The 22,942-nt window shown below is 37.4% G+C and overlaps 3 protein-coding genes across 7 annotated transcripts; 1 reads left to right on the top strand and 2 right to left on the bottom strand.

Annotated features, from left to right (window-relative positions):
• Nucleotides 1-7,316: 7,316 nt before the first annotated feature.
• LOC113329110 lies at nt 7,317-10,602 on the bottom strand. The gene is made up of 5 exons (XM_026576081.1): nt 10,420-10,602; nt 9,148-10,037; nt 8,848-9,099; nt 8,381-8,487; nt 7,317-7,902 (listed from the first exon to the last, which is right to left on the bottom strand). Exons 2-5 carry the CDS (start codon nt 9,443-9,445, stop codon nt 7,564-7,566), a joined length of 996 nt encoding a protein of 331 aa, XP_026431866.1. The 5' UTR covers nt 9,446-10,037; nt 10,420-10,602; the 3' UTR covers nt 7,317-7,563.
• A 5,412-nt stretch (nt 10,603-16,014) lies between these two features.
• Nucleotides 16,015-20,450, top strand: LOC113329209 (transcription initiation factor TFIID subunit 15b-like). Of its 2 annotated transcripts, XR_003349744.1 has the most exons (7): nt 16,015-16,311; nt 16,439-16,592; nt 16,711-17,416; nt 17,871-18,021; nt 18,105-18,186; nt 19,533-19,928; nt 20,069-20,450. XR_003349744.1 is itself a non-coding variant. In XM_026576174.1 (6 exons), the coding sequence occupies exons 1-6, from the start codon at nt 16,131-16,133 to the stop codon at nt 19,648-19,650; spliced, it is 1,392 nt and encodes a 463-aa protein (XP_026431959.1). In that variant the 5' UTR covers nt 16,015-16,130; the 3' UTR covers nt 19,651-20,031. The 2 variants fall into 2 exon arrangements, 1 of the variants encoding a protein (XP_026431959.1); XM_026576174.1 differs by lacking the exon at nt 20,069-20,450 and having other exon boundaries at nt 19,533-20,031.
• A 313-nt stretch (nt 20,451-20,763) lies between these two features.
• On the bottom strand, nt 20,764-22,942 carry LOC113329032 (protein FLC EXPRESSOR-like). 4 transcript variants are annotated; one of them, XM_026576002.1, is made up of 5 exons: nt 22,584-22,942; nt 22,318-22,424; nt 21,951-22,135; nt 21,724-21,805; nt 20,764-21,299 (listed from the first exon to the last, which is right to left on the bottom strand). In XM_026576002.1, exons 1-5 carry the CDS (start codon nt 22,881-22,883, stop codon nt 21,194-21,196), a joined length of 780 nt encoding a protein of 259 aa, XP_026431787.1. In that variant the 5' UTR covers nt 22,884-22,942; the 3' UTR covers nt 20,764-21,193. The 4 variants fall into 4 exon arrangements, with proteins under 4 accessions (XP_026431787.1, XP_026431788.1, XP_026431785.1 ...); XM_026576003.1 differs by having other exon boundaries at nt 22,318-22,418; XM_026576000.1 differs by having other exon boundaries at nt 22,318-22,942.

Genomic DNA, 22,942 nt, shown 5'->3' with positions numbered 1-22,942 from the left:
CCGAACCATGCGCCAATTGCATACCAAACCCTTGGCCCCACCATGCCAATCCAGCCGCGCCTTTCCTTGGCCCCAACCATGCTAGCCGCACCATGCGCCAATGGCATGCCAAACCCTTGGCCCCACCATGCCAAGACAACCGCACCTTGCCTTGGCCCCACCATGCCAAGCCATATGTACCAAACCCTTGGCCCCACTATGCCAAGCCATCCGCGCCATTGGCCTTGGACCCACCATGTCGGCCTTCCCTATGCGTCTACCAAAACGAAGGCGTGCGACGATCAACGACCACCCTTCCATCCTAGATGCAAATCCTAGCCGTCCAAGGTCGCCAAACAACGCATGGTAACCTTTGGCCCAAAACCCTAGTTTTGGCCACGCCAAACCGCGCCAAGGAATACCATGCTACATGTGCCAATGGCATGCAAACCACCTTGACGCGCCATACCATGCCGGCCTTCCCCATGCGGCTACCAAAACGAAGGCGTGCGACGATCAACGGCCACCCTTCCATCCTATATGTATATCCTAGCCGTCGAAGGTCGCCAAACAACGCATGGTAACCTTTGGCCCAAAACCCTAGTTTTATCCACGCCAAACCGCGCCAATGCATGCCATGCCACATGTGACAATGATATGCCAACCACCTTGATGCGCCTCACCATGCCGGCCTTCCCTATGCGGCTACCAAAACGAAGGCGTGCGACAGTCAACAGCCACCCTTCCATCCTAGATGAAAATCCTAGCCGTCCAAGGTCGCCAACCAACGCATGGTAACCTTTGGCCCAAAACCCTAGTTTTGGCCACGCCAAGGCATGCCATGCCACATGTGCCAATGGCATGCCAACCACCTTGCCGCATCATACCATGCCGGCCTTCCCCATGCGGCTACCAAAACGAAGGCGTGCGACGATCAACGGCCACCCTTCCATTCTATATGCAAATCCTAGCCGTCCAAGGTCGCCAAACAACGCATGGTAACCTTTGTCCCAAAATCCTAGTTTTATCCACGCCAAAACATTCCATGCCACATGTACCGATGGCATGCCAACCACCTTGTCGCGCCATGCCATGCCGTCCTTCCCTATGCGGATACCAAAATGAAGGCCTGCAACAATCAACAACCACTTTTTCATCTAAGATGCAGATCTTAGCCGTCCAAGGTTACCAGCTAACGCATGGAAACCTTTGGCCCTAGTTTGGTCGCGACTAAACAAAGCCAAAACCCTAACTTTTGGCCGCGCCTAAATTGGGCCATATTAAAGCCATACTGATCATACTTTCATGCCACTGGCTACCAAACGAAAGGTTACAATTACCAACGGCTACCTTCCTCTTAAGATGCAAAATCTCGACCGTTGAAGGTCACCACCGAGCCGACAAGTCTCCCAAGCTCAACTTTCCAGACAACAACAACATGCTACATGTTTTCCACGGAAACACTCGAGACATCAACACATGTCACAAACTGGGGGATGCGCATTGGGTATTGGTTTGGCGGTTTGCAGCGTGCAGCGTACACTGCGCTCGTTATTATAAAGTGTCATAAGGATGAGGCGGTTAGTAAATACATGCAGTAATGGTGAAACACTTTCTTTTATGGAAAATAAATTCCAAGCGTTACCGGTTACCACCTCCTCCCATTTACTCACCCGTTTTCCATTTCTTAATGAGACCAGAGTACGTTTCACTTCGACTTGTATAAATAGGCATTACCTATTTCCACCAAACAACAAGTTCTGGTCTGGAGCATACAACACTCAGAAAACGTTTGCTAACTTTCCCATCTGTTAGCTTTCCACTTTCTAATACAAGTCACAAAACAATTACTCTTCCAGAATCAACTATTCTGGTCTCAACACTCTCTTTGATTCCCTCCCCAAAACAAACCCTTCTCCTCCACTTTGTGACCGAAGCAAGTCTGGAACGGCAATTTCTTGGTTTAGGCCGGACTTGTACAGATTGATCTCTCGAATCTAAAGTACTCCCTTGTAGTACATTGTTTATGGTGTAGATTTGTTTCTCACCCACATCACATGAAATTACCGAAACCAGCAGAAACTGTTTTCACCATCAAACAAAAGCCAACTGTGAAGACCAAACTGATGGGACTGCAAAAAACTCTCACCAAAATTAACAAGAGCAAGGTCTTTTTTTTGTGCTTGACAAGAAATTGATGATGTTGATCATCGAGAAGCCTGCAACTAGGTACTATGTTTCCGTTAGTTTGGAAAATATGTTGGATGGTAAATATATATGAGGGTGTGCTTGTTGTCCGAGATCGAAAAGTCTGATTTTTGCCGAGATATAGATGGGGAGCTGTGAAGTTGGCTAGTTATGCATAACATGTACTTATGACTGCATAACATGTCATGTAGTCGAGAAAATGTCTGCATAATCTTTCATGCATCAATAAAATAGTTGCATAACCTGATATGCATCCAAAAATATGGCTACATAATGCATTATGCATCATTGTTTTATGTATCCACTAAAATCAACCAAAACAGTGGCCACACAACTTGTCATAGATGCATAACTTGTTATGCAATCGAGAAAATGGATGCATAACCTGATATGCATCCAAAATATTGCTGCATAATGCATCGAGAAAATTGTTGCACAATCTTTTATGCATCGAGAAAATAGATGCATAACCTGATATGCATCTGTAAATATGGATGCATACTGCATTATGCATCAATTTTTTTATGTACGCACTAAAATCAACCAAAACAATGGTTACATAACTTGTTACAGATGCATAATTTGTTATACAGTGGAGAAAATGGTTGCATAATTCGTTATGCGTCTGCAGAATGTGTTATGCATCTTTTTTGGTGGCTGCATAATGGTTATGTATCAAGTTTTCGAAAATTTTGCCTAAAATGATGATCATCTTCGATTTTTTCGTGAAAAACAAAAATTTAATATTCTTGTTTGTACTCGTTGAGTAGCTATCTTAAAAAGATTTCCAAAAATATAAAATTTGTAAAATTCCAAGGCACGGATTTTTAAATATGTTATATCCAAGTTGCATTGCTAATTATACCCCTGATGCATAACATGTCATGGAGATGCATAATCCGTCATACAGACGTTTTTAATATTTTCATATAATTTTGGGTGTCACGGTATCCAAAATTAATTGTGGGCCTGACAATGAGAATATATTTATTTTGGTTTCCCCCTAATTTTCCTTTTATTTAAACAAGATTGGGCCTATTCTTATGCACATGGTACGTCAAGTGGTTTGCCACATTTTACATCCATTGTGAGGATATGATAGAGAGGCACATATAAGAGCATCCCCAATCGAAGGTGAAAGATTTATTTTTTAATGACACGTAGGATTTAGACCTTCTTTTAAAACAAATTTATTTCCAGCAATAGGTCCTAAAAAGCAAGAGGGATGAAATATTAATTTTGAAGGTTTTAAAGAAAGTCTTATTTAGACCTTCACAATGACTTCCATATCATATTTTGATTTTTAATAATTAATTAAAATATGATTAACCAGTTAAGATTTCATCACGTACGATTTTTTAAGGGTTAAACCTCTATTTTATTGGAGATAGTTTATTAGTTACGGTGTCCTATATTTTCTCTATGTATAAATCCTCCTAAATAAGGGTCTTAATAAAAATTCCACATAGGATTTTTAACACCCACTATTGGAGATGCTAAAAGTGACTAAGTGGCAAATATACCACATAGGCATGATCGCTAGAGTACTCCATCGCTCGTTAGTCTTAATAACACTTGATGCTCATAATTACGCTAGCGGTAGTCTTTTCATCGCTCGCTGTTATGAACATCGCTCAGTTATTTTTCATCCAACAGTCAAGGATCCCACCCCTATAAATACTCAACTTCAAGTACATTTCAACTCACAAATATAATTTCTAAATATCCCTAGAATTTCTCAAACTCACACATCTGTGACACCACTTTTCATCACTCTTTGAATTTTTCAAAATATGAACATAGCTTAGTTCATGAAAAACCAACATGCTGCCGAAAACCAAAGAGCTATTAACTGATCAATGTGCAAAATAAAATAAGAATGAGGAGTCCAAAAAATACTATTGCGAAAGATGAATGTATTTGCTATAAATGTTTTTTTTAACTTATCGTCCTATCATTGGTGGTGCACTCTGAGACCAACCATTTTGGAAACACATATTTGTGAAATTTCAAGAAGAAAAAACGAAGCTCAACACTCACGATGCGCACGGGTTGTGTCACCGCTTTACTGTTATCGATAAGGAAATTATTAAGTATGTTGCTTTAGTAAGCAAGCGCGTTGAAACATAAGGAGTGGTGAAACCATGAAGGACATTTAACAAATATGTCGGGCGGAGTGGTGCCACATTAAAGGAAAAGACTTTCAATATGGAAGTTTTTTTGAGATCTTAAAAGTGTTGCCCAAATATAATCCAATATTTATGTTTAGTCCAGTGGCGAATCCAAAGGGGAGCCAGTGGGGTCTCTGGCCCCCCAAAAATTTCTGAAATTGTATAGGCACCCATACATATTTAGATATTTTTAGTCATTAAACTATTTTTGGCCCCATTGAAAGTAAAAATTATAAAGATATTCCTATGATTTTCGTGTATTTTTTGTGTATTTTTGAAACTGGCTACTTATATCCCATTATATTCGTGACAATTAAAAACTTATCAAAAATTAAGGAGATCTAATGTATCACAAATCCTAATTTTTTTAGGAAAGGCAACAAAATTTCTTGTGCATATGATACTGTTTCAGATTATGATATCGTAGGTATAATTTCTAATGACCATGAATGTCCCCACTGAATAGTCATTCTGGATTCACCACTGTTTTAGTTTCTTAATTGTCAACTTTAGCCTAAATGTAAGTTTTAATAGTAATCTTACTTTATTAGTTAAAATTGAAATATAAGACTAAATTAAGAATATAAGCTCAATTTTCAATAATACGAGTCAAATTTTCAAATTCATAAAAGCAAGCGCGCTTTTACAAGACATTTTGGGAATATAAACTTCGAATTAATCATTAGTAGTCATTTTACTAGACATAAAACTAGACAATATAGTAATTTAAAATATAGATGTTGAGAGGTGATTTTAGGTTTGAGGTTCTACCCGTCCTAGCTAGCCATGTGACCTCACTTTACCAAGAATAGTAAGAGATAGGGTTGTCTTTTCATTGAAATTTGTCCTCCTTTATATAGACTTTCCAAAAGCCCCTTCCTTTTATGATTTTTTTTTGTAACATGAATTTTATTAAACTATTAAGGGAATATTACACGAGGGTAGATAATACTCCATGATTCATCAATTACAGTTGGATTGGTAAGCCATGAATCAACAACAACCTGACATTGGAGCATGATAGTAGTCTTCGGATCAATAGTGCATCTTGGGAGGATGTCGAAGTCGAAGGTCGAAAGGCCTCCAGTCAATGCTTTCCATAAGAAAAGTTGTATGTTTGATGGACACAACAATGTCCATAGAAACTTAATTGGTGGTAGAAGTGTTCGATGCAGTTGATTGAAGTTACTATTCTGGCCTTTGTATCTAGATGCCGCAGAGAACTGCCCAATCGATATCCATATATTTCTTTGTTTGTCGTCTTGATTCATAACTTGAAATTGAGTCTTTGGATTTGATCGAGTGTTGAAGTAGAATCCATTTTCTTCCCTTGAAGTACTAGAGCTAATACTCCTATTACATAGGTTACTAAGAACTAAAATCGACATACTGACTCAACTAGCTTAAACTAAGGTAATGAAAAATAGAAACATGGACACAAAGCTAATAAAAATACAGGACTGAGCAAACCAAAGGAAAGGTACTGAATATTAAAGCAAGTACAAGAGTTCTAGACCTAGAGTATAACTAATACGATACTAGCAAAGCTAGAAACACACAAAGCTATTACAATTAGAAACAATAGTCTAAATTAAAATCTACCGGTCCATAGAGATGTGTCTTAAGGAATAAAGATAGTTGTTAGTTTGTGGTATTTGAAACTTTCAAATTGAAATGAAGTTTCTGAAACTTGATCATGTTCAAAACATATAAGAAGGTTTTTCTGGAAAACTGCTGATGTAGATTCTTAGAACTTCCATTCCATTTGGGTTTAAAGCTGATATGTTTAGATGTTTAATCTTTGAACAATGAGAAGCAGGGATCTGAAGCTGAAATGCCCTCAAATTTGCGGAAACTAACTATAACAAGTGTTTTAGATAAAGATTGTGTAGGTGACTGCATTCCTTCATGAAATAGAGATAAGTCTGAGATGATTAAAACGGTTTTCGTAACTGCAACTAAAACAAGTCCAGAAAAAGCTTTTGATTCTTGTAGTCAAAATAAGTCCAGAAAAGATTCAAACCTAAACAAAGAAGCGGACCAATTGCCTTGATAGATGGGGAAATCAAAACTAGGAAACAAGACATTTTAAGGGAATAAAAAAACAAGTACCAGAAAAAGGAAACCAACTACCAAACAACTACTTCATATTCTAAAAAATTACTCCATACTCCAACAACCAAGAGTATACTTCAAAAAAAGACAAGCAAAGGGGATTTTGAAAAACACTTGCCTTACAAGGATCTACTTCAATAGAGAAAGGATAAATGGTTATCTAGATTGCTTACCATTCCATGACTTGGAAATAGAGATGAAAAACACGACGAACAGAACCAGACGAAGCAACACTCAAGCCGAAAGCTTACAGGGAAACACAAATCAAATCGTAAAACCACAAGGAAAATATAAATCTGAACATTTTATTTTTTTGAAAAAAGATCTGAACAAGTTATTGATTGCAGCTATTGGTTGGGTTTTGAACGTCTCTCTGATAAAAGGGAATAACATCACTTAAAACATAAAATACCTTCATTTTATGACATCATGTCATTTTCCTAAACCCCTTTAACACCTATAATGCCATTCCTTCCTTAATATAACCTCTTCCTTGTTCATTAATCTCTTCCTTCCACTGGACACTTTCTTGTTGGGCTTGGGCTTAGTCCCCAAGTCAGTGGAGGATCCAGGATTTTAAGAGAGGGGGTGCAAAGAAAAAAATACACAGCAAAAAAAGGCTATAGAAAAAAAAATATAAAGATTGTGTACCTTTTAAGTATGTTATTAATGATCATCGTCTCCAGCGTCGTGGTATACTAGCAACCTCCAACAAATCAACCTATTAGTCACAGACACATACATTTTCGACCATACAATATGATGATCTAACTGTAAATGTTGTGTCATAATCAAATGTACCAACAACTACTTGAAGCAACAAAAAGAGAGAACATAAAGATGTAACAAAAATATTTTTCATTATCATAAACCCCAAGTGTTCAGTAACAACAAAATATACACCACAAGAGGCACGTTAGATAGTTAATTTTAAAATTTCTGATCATTTTCTATAAATTTATGTCTTTATGCATCATGTAGAAGTGCTTCAAATATCCACAAAAGTCCCAAAAAACCACCTTCTATGCAGCATTGTTACCCCAAAAGAACACCTTATATGCTTTACCAAAAAACCCAACTCTTACTATATTCAACAATACCCACGACGTGGTGCCATAAGTCGAAATCCTTTTCTAATCTTGTCGGTGCTGATACTGCGAAAAATTTCTCGTTCAATATATGTGAGCATACAATTATTCATATACTCATCACCAATACGACTTCGCAAACGATTCTTCACTATCTTCTTAGCGGAAAACACTCTCTCAACGGTAGCGGTAGCAACCGAAAATATCAAAGACAATGTAATCAACAAGTAAACATGAGGATATACTATATCTTTTGGTCTCAACCATTTTCTTGGCAAGCCCACTGATTCCAACCAACTCAAAAAATTTGTTACTAGAAAGCACATCACGGAGAAAGGTGTCTAGTTGCCGTTCAAGAATTATGAGATCCATTTCAGAAAAATCAGATGGATATAGTTTAGCAAGACGAATTAACGCACCTTTGTCAAAAGCTGAAAAATTCTCTCTTGGATTCAAATGCGACATGCAAAGAAGCAACTCGGTGTTCACTTCATCAAACTGGTCATTAAGGGATGCAATTTGCATATCAATGACATTGTTGAACAAACCAACTTGAAAATGATGTATATTTGTCTCTTATTGTAGATCACATCTTCGTCGTCCAAGTGGTATATATGGAGACATCATTTCAGGAACTGCAATATTAGTTTTAGCACAAAAACCAGAAATATCATTCATAAGGCTATTCCACCCACCATCCCGCATGGCCTGTAGTTGTTCTTTAGATATCTTCACCAAGTTCGTAGCATTCACAATGTCTTGATCTTTTCGTTGCAATGCTTGCGACAATTCGTTAGTGATTCCTAACAAAGTGCTTACCAGAAACAAAGTAAAGACAAAATCAAATGTCGGCATCAAAATCAGAAAATCATATGATTTTCCCCTCGCTTCACTAGTACCTTCTCGCCTTACAATCTCCAACATTTCTAAAATTTATGGAAACATTAAAATTAAACTCAACAACGTGTTGTAATGTGTACCCCAACGTGTGTCTGAAGGTCCTTTGAGACAAGTTTCTTGATTCAATCCCGAGCCAGTTAAACGTTCACCTTTTTCAACAAATTCAACCACTCTAGCAAGTTATTTTGGTCGAAGAACATCTCTGCGTTTGCACGAGGCAGAAACAATTGTAACAACTTCACTAACTATAGTAAAGAACAATGCAACCTCACCATGCTTCTGAGCAACATTTATTAATGCCAATTGAAGCTGATACAAAAAACAATGAACAACATAAGCTGAAGGGTTTTCTTTTAGAATGAGTGCTTTAAGTCCGTTGTACTCACCTTGCATATTAGAAGCACCATCGTAACACTGAACTCTCAATCTCATTATATTTAAACCATATTTAGAAAGTAATGCATCAACTGAATTCTTCAATGAAATTGTCGTCGTTTCAAGGACATGAATGATGCCAATGAACCTTTCAATAATACATCCTTCCTTGTTGACATAACGTATACAAACTGCCATTTGCTCTCTAACAGATACATCGCGAGACTCGTCAACCATAACGGCAAAAAGGGAATCACCAATATCTTCGTGAATTACATCCATAGTTTCAATTACAGCTGCACTCACTATTTATTTTTGCATGTCTGGTGATGTTAGCTTGTTGTTACCAGGAGATTTTTTCAAAACTTCACTCTTGATACTATCATTATATTCAGTTGTGTATTTAAGGAGTTCAAGAAAGTTACCTTGATTATGTGAAGTATCAGATTCATCATGGCCACGAGAAGCTAATCCTTGACATAAGAGAAACCGCATACAGTCAATTGATGCATTCACACGAATCATGTACCCCAAACCCTCTTCTGTTGTTTGACGTCTAACGATATTCCGAAGATGATGTGACTCCTGTAGTAACTCGCGGCTTTTCATATAGGCATCATTGTGAACACTATTATGTTTCCAACATGTTTTTCTAACTTATCAGGTTGACTCCAATTTGAAAAACCTGTATTTACAAATGCATCACAAACACCTTTGCCCTTACCACAACTTCTAAAAAAATAACAAGGCAAGCAAAAGGTAGCATCTTTGGAAATGTTATACTTTATCCAACTTCCATGTTTTAAAAACCAAGCTTCATTGAAACGTCGGTTTGATGGATTCTTTTGTCCCATTAGCTTTTGTGGAAAGGGAAAATTTTTGGGTTGGAAAGGACCCCTTTGAATATAAGCTCTTCAGACTTTATCTTGATCATTTGGATGATAACTTAAGATTGGTTTTCTCATTGAAGGGTCTGTTTGAATATCCCACCTCAATACCTCCTCATCTACAACTGTGGACGCTGCTTGTGGACTAGGAACATCGGCAGAAGGTACTTTTGGACCATGAGCACTAGAAGACGAAGGTACTTGAGTACTTGAAATTGAAGCTACTTGTTGTGGATCAGTTCCATCAGAAGTAATAGAACATGAAAAAAACTCTTCTGAAGTTCTCTTTCTCTTAATCACATACTTGTCCATTCCTAAACAAAGATGAAGATAAATTAAACAATGAAATACAATTCTAACTATGGAATTGAACTGAATGGATTTTATTAAAAGTTAAAACACTAGATTAGAAGAAACAACAGATACCCAGTATCTTAAATTTTTAAACAAGATAAATTATACTATACCCCCAAAATTTAACATAAACCCTAACTTTTATTTATATCAAAATCTGAAAATCTCCAAATCAAATTGAACCAAATGCATCTATTCATCATCAGTTAAGTAGAGAAAATAGATACCTAATATCTTAATTTACCATACAAGACGAATTAAACTAAACACCCATCAATTTTAACATGAACCCTATTCTTAATTTTGGTCAAAACTCAAAACTTGGATGAGAGAACAAGGTACCTGCTAATGGCGATGTGATTTACATAAAGTGATCAACGATGTGATTTACAACAACCCTGTTTTTAAGAGAAAAACTATGAGAGAGTGAGAGAATGAGGGTTGATGTGTTTATGGAAAAGCCTATGAGAGTTACGCTTATTCTCTCCCCCAAGTGTGAACTGTGAACGATGATGGGAGAAAGAAACCAAAATGGACTTTTCTTTTGGGCTTGTTTGTTTTTGGGGGTGCAAATATTTATATTTAAGTGGGTGCAAACCTTTGTTTTTGGTTTTTTTTTGGCTTGAGAATTCTATACGCTCTATTGATTTTGAAAATCCAAGGGGGGTGCAACTGCACATGGTTGCAACATGTTACCTCCGCCCTGCCCCAAGTCCCCATGTTTTTTACTTGACATAGCCACCTCCTTGAGGGTACCCTACACCCGTTAAGGGGTACTATTTTTCATGTATCAACCAAATCTGGTACAATGTTCTTCATCTTGTTTAATTATCTTCTACATTTCACCTAACTTCCAATCAATCTGCTCAAGAACGGAGTTTCCTTTGTTTTTGTGACTAATACTCTTCTTTGCCTTTTCTTAGCTGCAGGTTTGAGTTGGTTAATATCTAAAACTTGAAAACTTCTTTAATTTTTACCAATTTCTAATTATAACTATCACATATCTTCTTAACATCACATTCAAGTACTACTATAGAAAAATCAAGCAGCGTTGCCAAACAAGTTAGGTTTGAAATTCTGCCATTTGAAAAAGAGAGAAACAAAATAAAATATTGTGTATTAATTTTGGTATAAATATTTAGTATGAAAATTACCTATTTATAAGCGACAAAGAACTAGCGTCTGGAGCTAGACATTGCATCGAGCGATATTCAGAAAATAGCTAACAATAGAGTGTAAATTTGTGCACCCTCCAAAACAAAGGTGCACATTCCTCCCTTCCTTATTGGTGGGTATTTGCTAAGAGAAATTATATACTGGTTTTACCTTTTGTTTTTTATTTCACACTATTTTTTAGACTATTCGTTAAATCTATTTTTTCTCTCTCTATTAAACCTCAAACGAAGCAGGAAACTGATCTCTTTATATTTTCTCATCTCAATCAATAAACTGTAGTTGTTGTCGTGTTTTTTATGAACTTTGGGACGTAACAAGATTAAGTTTGTTTTCTTTTGAACTTCTTATCTTTGGGAGATCCAGAAAAGGGACTTACCTAATGGTTTTTTGAATTTGGAAAGTGAGGAATTGTATATCTTAATACTCCGTGAGTTGTATCTCTTAATACTCTGTGAGTTGTATCTCTTAATACTTAGTGAATCAGAATCTAAATTTAGATCATCTGGGATAATCGTGGAAAATAAACGAACCTAAATTAATGATTTTTGATTCTCAGTATAATGTTAATAAAATATTAGTAATATTAGTAATATCACGTCGGAAATGAAGTGATTGTTAATTAACGGATTTGCAAAAAGCTTAAATTTCTGATCAATACAAATGTTTTCATGTTATACTAATGTTAATGTGATTGCAAAATTGTTAAATAATCAGTGTCATCAGATCCAATCGATAAATGTTAATGTGATTGCACCACTGTTAAATAATCAACAACAGTGACATGTCTATCTTGATAAAAAAAACGATGATTAGAATTTATATCCAATATATATAACGGTTAAATCAAGTGGTAAAAAAACTTCGTCTATACAAAAAAGTAAAAGAAAAAATAAAGACTAAAGATATTTATATCTCCTTTTCGTTTAGTAAAATAAAAAAAGTGATTTAATGCAGATATAAAAAGAAAGTATTGAAGTTAATAAGAAGAAAGAGAAAATACGATTAAAACTTGAAAAGGTAAAACCACTATCCAATTTTTCTTAAATGATCCCATAATAATCATTTAACAATACCGCTCGCTAGAGATATTGTCGCTCATCTATTTTCCCATAGTATGGTTTGCCATGCCACCTGGTACAACATATGGATCTTTTTAACATGATGCATAGTAATAAGCCTTAGAAGTAGTTTCAAGAAACAACCACGCACACGCATGTCTCTATTTAATTACTAGAAAAGTAAGCAGGTACAAAAATACTGATGGTTAATGAAACTCATGTATGTTAATTGATTCATGAAAAATGAATATTAAAAGATAACAGATGATGAACCATGAAAATTAGGTGAATATTTACCTCAAGTAGCCGATATATATACAAGGTGGAGACTGATGAAAATTTTAATTATACAAATAAGTTCAAGATTGCATAAGCTGAAAAGAAGTCCAATATTGAAATTTTCATTAAAATAATCTAAATAAAATTCTAGAATGTTGGAGTAAGCTAAAAAAAACCACCTAAGTAAAATCGAAGATGGTGACACTAGTGAAGATGTGAACCCTAGATTTATCAGAGGTGGATTGGTTTTATGACCCTCGTTGTAGTTAATGGACATAACGACATTGTCTACTACCATATTTATTTTGTTGTTCACTAATTTTAGTTTTGGTTTCTTGGTAGTTTAAAGTGTGATATGCATACCTAGCTGGACATATATGCACTGTATTTGCTCCGTTTATAAAAGTTTGATTTCTTGGTAGTTTAAAGTGTGATATGCATACCTAGCTGGACATATATGCACTGTATCTGTATCTGCTCCATTTATAAAAGGTAGTCGGATTTCTTAACTAGTAGTATATAAAGCTGTTAATAGCTAATGGCTGATGCTATTACTTAATCTACGCTATCACTCAATCTTGTAATCGTTCAGCAAAACATAAAAGTTACTTGATTCCTATGTCCGTCAACTTTCCCGATATTTCTCATCTCATCTTCCAACCGTGGTTTACATTATCTAAGCAATATGCAACTGTTTTCTTTTATTTTTCTATGATGTTTTTGATTTCTCTGCCTACTATATTATCAATTTGATCACCCGCACACCTTATTGGTAGACGACATGAGAATATAGGGGTGACGGTACCATATATCCACGATCGTCTGCTAGCAAGCAGTTAGATTATACTTTGTCTTTAAAGAATACATGGTATTATTGGGAATGGAAAATGGGTCATTTGTCCAAATATTTTTAAAACATGATTCAAATGGACGAGTAAAAATTAGTATGGGTGAAATGGACACCAAAAAAATAGCAAGAATAAACTGGATTCATCCTGGCTTAAATTTAAAAGAGAATGAGGATGAAACTGGATGCATCTTGATGTAAATTAAAAATAAAAAAAGTCTTTCAAAACAGGTAGGATGAAACTGTTTACATCCTGGCTATTTTTACATTCTTGTCCATTTAAACAATGTCAAATTTTACATGTCTTTTTCACCCAGTAATTATTGATTTTGGTCTTTTCAACCAATTTTGTGTACTGGGAAGTTAGTGTATATGGTATTTTGCTCGGGTTTATCAAGCCATGAGGAAAATTAAGCTATAGTTGGACAACGCCAATGGATTAGTATTAATATTGGGTTCGATCTTATACATGGAAAGGTTTGCACCTTACTACAAGCTAAGTCGCATAATTAGTGTGGTTTTTTTTTGTATCACTGCCTACCATCATTGATCGATTTTAACATCCCGGTCGTTCCTTAAACTTTGTAGAGTGAATGCGGATCAATTTCAAACTCACGTTATCAATATTAACATTTACTTGTATTACTAATTTTATTTACCTTTTGGAACGTTAAATTCATCAAAATTGATTTGGTGTATGATTTTGGAACCCGGAAAGAATAAGTGATTAAACACGTACGCACAACCATTTCTTTTCTTTTATGTTTTTGTTTTTGCTTATATAGTTTTCAGATTCTCGGATTATCAGATGTCCGTTAAACTTACCGGATTCGAATACATAAATAAATTTATATTATTAATCCGATATATGTTTAAAAATAACAGATCAGGATACGAATATTCACTATCCGTTTTGTTAAGTACCATGACAGCCTTAGATTCTGAACCCGATTTTAGTATTATTTTCGTAGAAGCGCCTACACATTATCCAAAGTGAGTCATTTGTTTTTATATAAAACTTAAGAGTTCTTATTTTTGATGAATACGAAAGAGGAACACCAGTGATGCTTCTCTAGATGCGACTCAAAATGATTCGAAAGGCTTTTTCAATCCCTTTATCCCGTAAGTTGACCTTTCCTTTCACAACCTAGGTTGATACGAGCAAGAGAACGTCATTTTCCATCTTAAACAAAATAAAAATATTTATCTTTTCATGTGGGACCCACCATTCTTCCAAAATTTTCACCCAACTTCTCTTTAAGGCACCAGTAATGCTAGACACTACACAATTATGGACACAATTTATACCGAAAGGGAATCTGACGGACGAGCGCAAACCCTCTGACATTGGGGTATGAAGCAGTAGAAGTGAGTCCCTTCATATTTGTTTGTCGAATTTCAAAATTTCCGAAATAAAGTTAGAATTACGTTTAGGACATACGATTTGGTAGCATTTTAAACTTTTGATACGAAACTTGAGAGGTCTTATTTTTGATGAACATGAGAGAGAAACTATGGATCCGCTTTTCTAGATGCTGTAAAGAATACCCGAAAATACCCAATCTACCTTACCTGCCTGAGCCTCTCTGTACCTGGGGATCCCAAAGCCTGTTACAGCCCGCTATGGGCCTACATGCCTGGATTGGTTAACTTAAATGGGAGGATTTGGGATTTTTCTAAATTTAATATCCTAATCTGTTACCTGCCAAAACAGTCCGGCCCGATGCCCGATTGGATTATCATAAAAGTCTTAGTTTTACATTGAAGTAAATTGTTACATGTTTTGGTTTATTTTGGTTTAAAATTATTATTTTCGTTGCTCTTCTATAATTAGAAGACTAATTGCATAAAATAATTTCGAACTATAGCGCATTCAGTCTCCAAGTTCCAACGAGGAATTCCAAAGAAGATTAAATCCATTATTACAAAATTTTATATGTATAAAAAGCCGTAGCCTATGCCTGATATGGCCTGGTTAATAAAAGGGTTTTTGGGCGATTTTTGGGCCTTAAAATTACTATCTTTACCTGGCTTGCCCGACTTGACGGGCATTCTGGGTAGCTAAATATAAAGCCGTTTAACCTGGCCTGGATTAAGCCTAGCTGCCCGCCTGGCACAATTTAAATCCTAAATGCCACTCGCTACTAGAGGCACTTTGAGTCCCTTTATATTCTGACTTTGTCTTCCTTACATAGCCTGTCAAGCTAACATTATCTTCAAATTTTAACGGAAAAATTAAGGATTGATCAAAATCGATGCATGAATTGTGGATCATCGAAATATAACCGTTGAATGTTAGTTTTGTGTCCCATTCTGATTTTACAACTCATGCTCCTACCAAATCTTGTGGTGGAGGGGGCGGACCAAATTGGTCCACCCTAGCACTTTTCAAACTTTGGCAATTCCTTTTCTCGGTCAAACAATGGATCCCACACAAAAACCATTTACCAATAAACAAGTGCCACATAGACCTTTGAAGTTGGGCAACTTGGGCTTGGGGCAAATTCTCTGGTCCAATCCAACTTATACGGTGTATTTGAACAAGATTAGAAGTAGTTTCAAGAAACAGCCACACACGCACGGTCTCGAGTTAACTAGTAGTATAGAAAAGTAAGAGCTCGAAAAGAAATATCTTGAAACACACAGCGAAGAAGACACACACAAAACGAAACCCTAGAGAAAAACCCTAGATCATGTCCGGTATGTACGGTGACGAATCTGGTCCTCCCAGAGGTGGCGGAGGAGGTTATGGTAATAGCGGTGGTGGTGGAGGCTATGGAGGTAGTAGCGGCGGCGGAGGTGGATATGGTGGTGGTAGGAGAGAAGGAAGTAGTGGAGGAGGCGGTGGATATGGTGGAAATTCACAGAGTCGAGGTTAGTATTGTTATTCTTAAATTGATTGATCTGTTTATTGATTCCATTGGTTGATGAACTGTTTCTTCGATGTATGAATTGTTTTGAATTTTTAGGGTTTTTACTCTTCTTGGCTTTTTTTTGGCAGGTGGTGGTGGCGGATACCAAGGTGGAGGAGATCGGGGAGGTGGTCGTGGTGGTGGATACCAAGGTGGAGGAGATCGTGGTGGACGTGGAGGCGGTGGAGGACGCGGAGGTGGTGGTAATGGAAGAGATGGTGATTGGATGTGCCCTAATTCAAGGTATGTTGATTTTATCTTCCTAATGTGTGTATTTTATTTTATTGTTTCATATTATGTATTGCTTTCTGTGAATTAGAAGTTGATATTGGTCTTTGGAATTCTGTGTTTTGTGTTCAAGTTGTGGGAATTCCAACTTCGCTAAAAGAACTGAGTGTAATAAATGTGGTACTCCGAAAACTAGTGGAGGTGGAGGTGGTGGTGGAGGAGGGGGTGGTTATAACAGAGGTGAGAGTGGTGGGGGATATGGTGGGAGTGGTGGATACCAAGGTGGAGATCGCAGTGGTGGCCGTGGAGGTAGTTATGGACAGCCCCCTCCTGCAGCAGCATCTTACGGTGGAGCTGGTGGAAATTATCCTCCTCCTAGTAGTTATGGTGGTGGTGGGAATAGTAATTATGGAACTGATGCAGTTCCTCCACCTACTAGCTACACTGGTGGACCGAATGCATATCCTCCATCATACGGTGGTGGTACTCCAAGTTACGGAGATGATAAACGAGGTGGTAGAGGAGGTTCATATGGAGGCTCCAACGATAGAGGCAGTGGTGGTCGGGGAGGTTCTTATAATGGTTCTAGTGATACAAGAGGAAGTGGTAGAGGAGGTTCACAAGGTGGATATGATGGTGGTTATGGTGGTAATTCTGGTGCTCGAAACTCTGGAGGAGGTGGTTATGGTGGTGGATCTGCTGAACCTGAAGTAGAAGTGAAGCAATGTGAAGAAGGAAAATGTGGTGACAATTGTGATAATTCAAGGATCTACATATCAAATCTGCCCTTGGATGTGACTACTGATGAGCTAAGAGAGCTTTTTGGAGGGATAGGTCAGGTGTGTAAAAATATCTTCCTTATCTGTTCTCTAAGTATGTTGCGTTTATACCATGAGTACCTTCAGCCGAAAATCGATCATATTCATGTTACTGTTGATTTCCCCACGTAATATATTGTTGCCAATTGCAAGCCTTTATGCGATCCTATGCTTACTGTTTGGCAGTGACAGAATCATCTAATACCCACAACTAGAAATACCAGAAATTATTAGTGATATGCGTTTTTCTTGATTTGAACTAGCTATTCTGCTTCTGATGTAATGTTGTTATTTCGATAGAAGTCTTGTATCATCCCGCAGTGATATTTTCATTGTGTAAATATGATGCATCGACTAGTATACTCGTTTCTTTGCTGTACCTGCATTCTAGTGACGAGAATATATTATGTCATGCACTAGGCAACTTTTATCCAGTGAATTTTTATTTTATGCTAATATTGCTACCGCTGTGTAGATTGCAAGGATAAAACAAAAGAGAGGATACAAGGATCAATGGCCCTGGAACATTAAGCTTTACACAGATGATTCTGGAAAACCCAAAGGAGATGGAGTTCTGTCATATGAAGATCCTTCCGCCGCACATGCTGCTGGAGGGTTTTACAACAGTAAGTTTTCTCAAGGGAAATATCTGAATTGATCTGTGCTCATATCAGACTAGTATTAACACATGTTTTCTCCTACCTATTAGATCACGAGTTGCGGGGTAATAAAATCACTGTTACGATGGCGGCAAAATCTGCACCCAGACCTGCACCTGCTTTTGGACAAGGGTACCTTTCTCCTTCTCGCTCTATTTCTAGGCCCTGTTTTTAAAGCACAGTTTAGACTGCGAACCATGCTGACTTACGTATCATCAAGGACTATACAGTGCCTTTCTTGCTCAATAACGAATTAGCATGTCAAATATGTCGAGAAAGTTGTTCTAATTTTGTTGTATTCCTAAGTGCAATGGTTTGTCATTAATTGCTTCTAGGTAAGATTGCTACCAGCTTGAAATATCATTTGAGCGAGCTAGTCTATTAGCTGTTAGAAACGCTGTGATACATACTTATAAGTGTTACATATCATCACTAGGAATTCTGATTTTCATAGGTCTTACACCTGAAGATGAATCTGGCAGTTGTAGTTTGAATATCAACATATCATTCTTCAACATTTCAACTATGAAGGGCATGCTTCCCCATGATAACCACCTCTGTGCATATTAACTTCCTGAATACTTGGCTGTCTTGTGTGCACTTGATTTAGTAATATCAACAAAAGTGTGCTCAAGTCTATGTTGTTCTGGGTCGCAGCTGTCAACATATTACTTGGCATGACAACTTAATAGGTTTTTCTACTTTTAAGAATTCAGAATGGATGCGAACCTACTTTCTACGTAGTTTGTCCATTCCGGGTATATGCAGACTTCAGATCCATCTTTTTTTTTAAAGTCTGATAGAATAGAAACAAAAACAAAAAGGCGGTGGAGGTTAATGTATGAATTGGTAATTCGTGAAGGATGGTATCCTACTTTGTGGGGACAAACAAGAGACTAAAGGGCAGGTTTTAGGGGAACAAGATTTAACTTTAGGCTTTGAGAAGCTTTGGAGCCAGTTGGCAGGTGGGGTCTGTTGACACCACTTGTCCTTATTTGGCTCCGTCTCGATTACTACGCAGCAAAAATGGCTATGTTTTGTAATTCGTTGATCATATTCATGCGTTTACATAATTAATAGATTGCTACAAGGACGGAGCCAAGTAAGGGCAGGTGGGATCAATTGCTCCCACTTGCCAATTGACTACAAGCTTCCCCAAGTTTAAACTCATGATTATCTCGTTAAACTTACCCTTCTATCTATTGTTTTCTCCCACAAAGCAGAATATTTAGTTTTTCCTTTTGAACCTAATTTAAATTGTCAATAAAGCTAGATATTTCTCTTTGAAGTTGTTGGCATAGTGCTATGGCACCAGAAGTGCAGTATGGTGTCTTCTGTTATAAACAATATATTGTGAAAATTTGATGTGTAAAGCAGTCCAGAAGCAAAAACTGTCTCAGAATTCTTTGTTATTCATGTAGTTACAAATTCTAATGGCCAAATTTTGTTCTCTTCTCTTCTTTTTTTGGTTATTACAGTGGTGGTGGCGGTGGTAGAGGTGGTGGTTATGGTGGTGGACGTAGAGACAACTACAGAGATGGAGGCTCTGGGCCTGATAGACATCAACATGGGGGAAACCGTTCACGGCCGTACTGATGGAATGTGTGTACTTTTCACTGATAAGCTCATGTACTAAGATATGTGAAATCTAAAGCACCTTATCTGTCAGAGTTGTTCCAAGAGGAGACAAAGAGGTAGGTGGTCTCACATTGTCTAAGCAAACGTCCCCTCTCTTTGCTCCTTCTCCCCTATTACAAGTTGAAGGGATTTTGTTATTTTAAGCTTAGGAATAATTTCAAGTTATGTGAATCTTTTTATCGAGGAATGTGGATAACCTCCAAATTGCTGCTACTATGGTAGGTTGAGATTTACAGGTGAGTGACTGCTCCCTTAATATGTTATAAAGAAGTTAGTGATTGCCTTTAGACCTGAATTTTCTTGTATTGAGACTTGAAGCACATGTTCACTTGCTTTCCTTTTTGTGGTTTTTTTTTTTTTGCATGTTCACTTAAAGTTATCACATTGATGAAGAGAAAATGAAGTAGCTCATCAACTGCATGCTAGGAAAGGAAAACAGAAATGGCAAGTTTAGAACTGGTGGATCTGACTTGTTGAATTAGTCTACCTACCGAAATTCCTGTTAACTACCGTTGCATTTGCTGCATCGGTATAAGTTTGTACCGAATGTAAACAGAAGAGGGTAGCAGCAGCACTTATAGATATGTCCTGTTGTGGGGATAGATGTGTCCCAGTTTGGTTAACCCAAAATCTGCCTTTTTGACTCCGACGCCATTCAGTGTAACACTGTAACCTGACAATTGTTACCCAAACTCTGCCTTGTAAATTAATCCATAATATCGCCTCCTGATCCATATATGACAGAACATTTTGCAACATCTTAGTGGGGTCAAGCAAGCTCTATTTATGATTTGACTCCTGCATTCCCGTACTGGAATCGAGCATCAACATTGTGTTGCTCCTGAATTGTATTAACAACTTAGTTGACATTAGAACCCTTGGTACACCCTATAACTGACCTGGTTCTTCAGTTTGATGATATACAAATGCTCCGTGGCATATGCAACATGGTTGGACCCTAATCAAAGCATCAACTTCGTTGTTATTTTACGGTTACCATCGCCCAAATGAATCATGTAGGTTTTGCAATCTGATCCAATTATCCAAATAAAATTTATGGTTTCAAATCCGTCCAGCAACCCAAATTTTTGAAAATAATAAATTATTTTTTTCTGCCTTGGTTGATTCTCCACAAGAACCGGTGGAGTAAGACACATCTCTCTAACAAAAAACCTAAACCAACATTCCATATCCACAGGCTAGAGTGAACCTTAGAATTTAGATCAGAAAAGTGCAAAAACGACAAGATCAGAGTCTCCAGTTGTAAATACAGTGCTCGTTTATGATTGAGAACTGAGAATATATTCACAAGTGGCAATATAACCAAAATATGTAGCCTGTATTTGGTTGAAGAAGACTTCTGACAACGGTATAACATTTGAGACGCCCTGGAGAGGTCAAGCAAGCTCTAATTCCTGGGGCAACCCGAAACAGATTCTGCCTTCTCTCATATTGTGCACGGCATGAATAAGAATCCTGGTGGTTCAATGTCTAACGGCATTCATCTATATACTTGACTTTGTTGTACGCCATATGGAGCATATGCAATTGCTTCTGATCCATACTGAAACCGGGCATCAACATTGCGTTGCACCTGAAATGAACAACTTTGTTGGTATTGACAAATTAGAACATAATATAACTGATCTTTAGGGGTGGAGAGTTAGGACGGCAAGTATAGAACATGTCTGAGAGCAACTTCCACTAGGGAAGGATTGGTATGTTCCCAGATCAGTCACTACTACCCCGAAAGTTAAAGTTTCAGAATATCAGGAGGCATCACAAGTTGATAGGTGTGAAATATTGAGATACATGCGCACACGTAAAAGTCTAAAAGGTTAACCTAATATCTAGGCAATAGCTATAATTCTGCGGGCGTAGTGAATAGATAACCATTAATAGCTCTACATATGTGTCAAGTTTGCTTCTCCATACCATATAAACAAGATAAAAGGAATTTGTAATTGATTCACACAGTGGAAACATAGTGAAACTATGAACTTCAGTGGAAACAGCAAAATAATCACATACCATCTGTAAGGATCAAAATATGAAGGTCTGACTCCCACATATCCCATCTGAGGATGTCCATAGCTTCCAGCATATACAGGACCTGAAACGATTCAAAGTATAATTTGCTCTCAACAATTCGCCAAAAAGTAATTGGTTGGATCCACAAAAGTCTTGTGTAAACAATGAACATCTCCAAAACAACAAAAGCGAACAACTCTTAGCTCAGATTTCAAAGCATCTAATACCTGGGTTTGGAGCAACCATCACAGAAGCACTAGCTGCATTTGCCGCTTGAGCTCTCTTCTCTGCGTCAGCAAGCTCTGAACGTAGTTTCTCAATTGCTTGAGTCAATTCATTCATGTTTTTCTCCAATACTTGCTTATGTTCAAGGTTTTCAGCATGTGCCTTTTTCTCAAACTCAATAGCAGCCCTGCCCGATTTCCAACATGACTAAATCCCTTAATCAGTTAACCAAAACACTCAATCAAACTGTACAAGTAACAGCAAATGGGGGCAGTTACCCTGCAGTGGCAAACTATACATATTTCTACACAAAATCCATAAATTTGTGCAAATGGGGGCAATTGCCCCAATAAAATGCATTTTTTATACCTTCCCTTTTGGACCTCAAGGCGCATGGCATCAATGTCAGACTCAATTGATTTAGCTTCTTCCCGTTCTTGACGAACCCTAACGAGATCACCATTGACAGCCTGCAACTTCGAAGTTAAATCCAATTTGTTAGCATTCAATTTCTGTATATCAACCTTAGCTTGAGCTAACTCAGAACTAAATTTCCCAATTGATGAAACCTCCGATTCTAATTTCAATGACTGTTCATATAGTGATCTGATTTCAATATCTCTATCTGCTTTCACCTGAGAAGCAACTGTAGAGATGTGACGGATTTCTTCATTGGAAGCTGAGAGTTCTTGTTTGAGTGCTACATGTGTTGCTGCTAATCGTTGATTGTCTAATAATAGGTTTTGCATTTCACGGTGTTGGTGGTGGAGTTGTTCTTCAATTAGGGCTTGATGTGGGTGGAAATCTGGTTGTTGGAGGTGGTGGTCGTGGTGATGAGGGTTTTCGACTGGATGAAGAGGGATTTGTGGTGATCTTCCTCCTCCGCCGCCGCCTAATTCCATCTCTCTGAGATGAATTCGGTTTCGCCCATCCATTTTTCTTTCAATCTCTTCTTCCTGTTCATCTTCTCTTCTCTGTAAAAGTCTGAAAACGG

The sequence above is a fragment of the Papaver somniferum genome, unplaced genomic scaffold (assembly GCF_003573695.1).
Source record: "Papaver somniferum cultivar HN1 unplaced genomic scaffold, ASM357369v1 unplaced-scaffold_115, whole genome shotgun sequence".
Classification (NCBI taxonomy): domain Eukaryota; kingdom Viridiplantae; phylum Streptophyta; class Magnoliopsida; order Ranunculales; family Papaveraceae; genus Papaver; species Papaver somniferum.
Note: the sequence above shows the minus strand (reverse complement) of the source record. Positions and strands in the feature narration are given on the sequence as shown.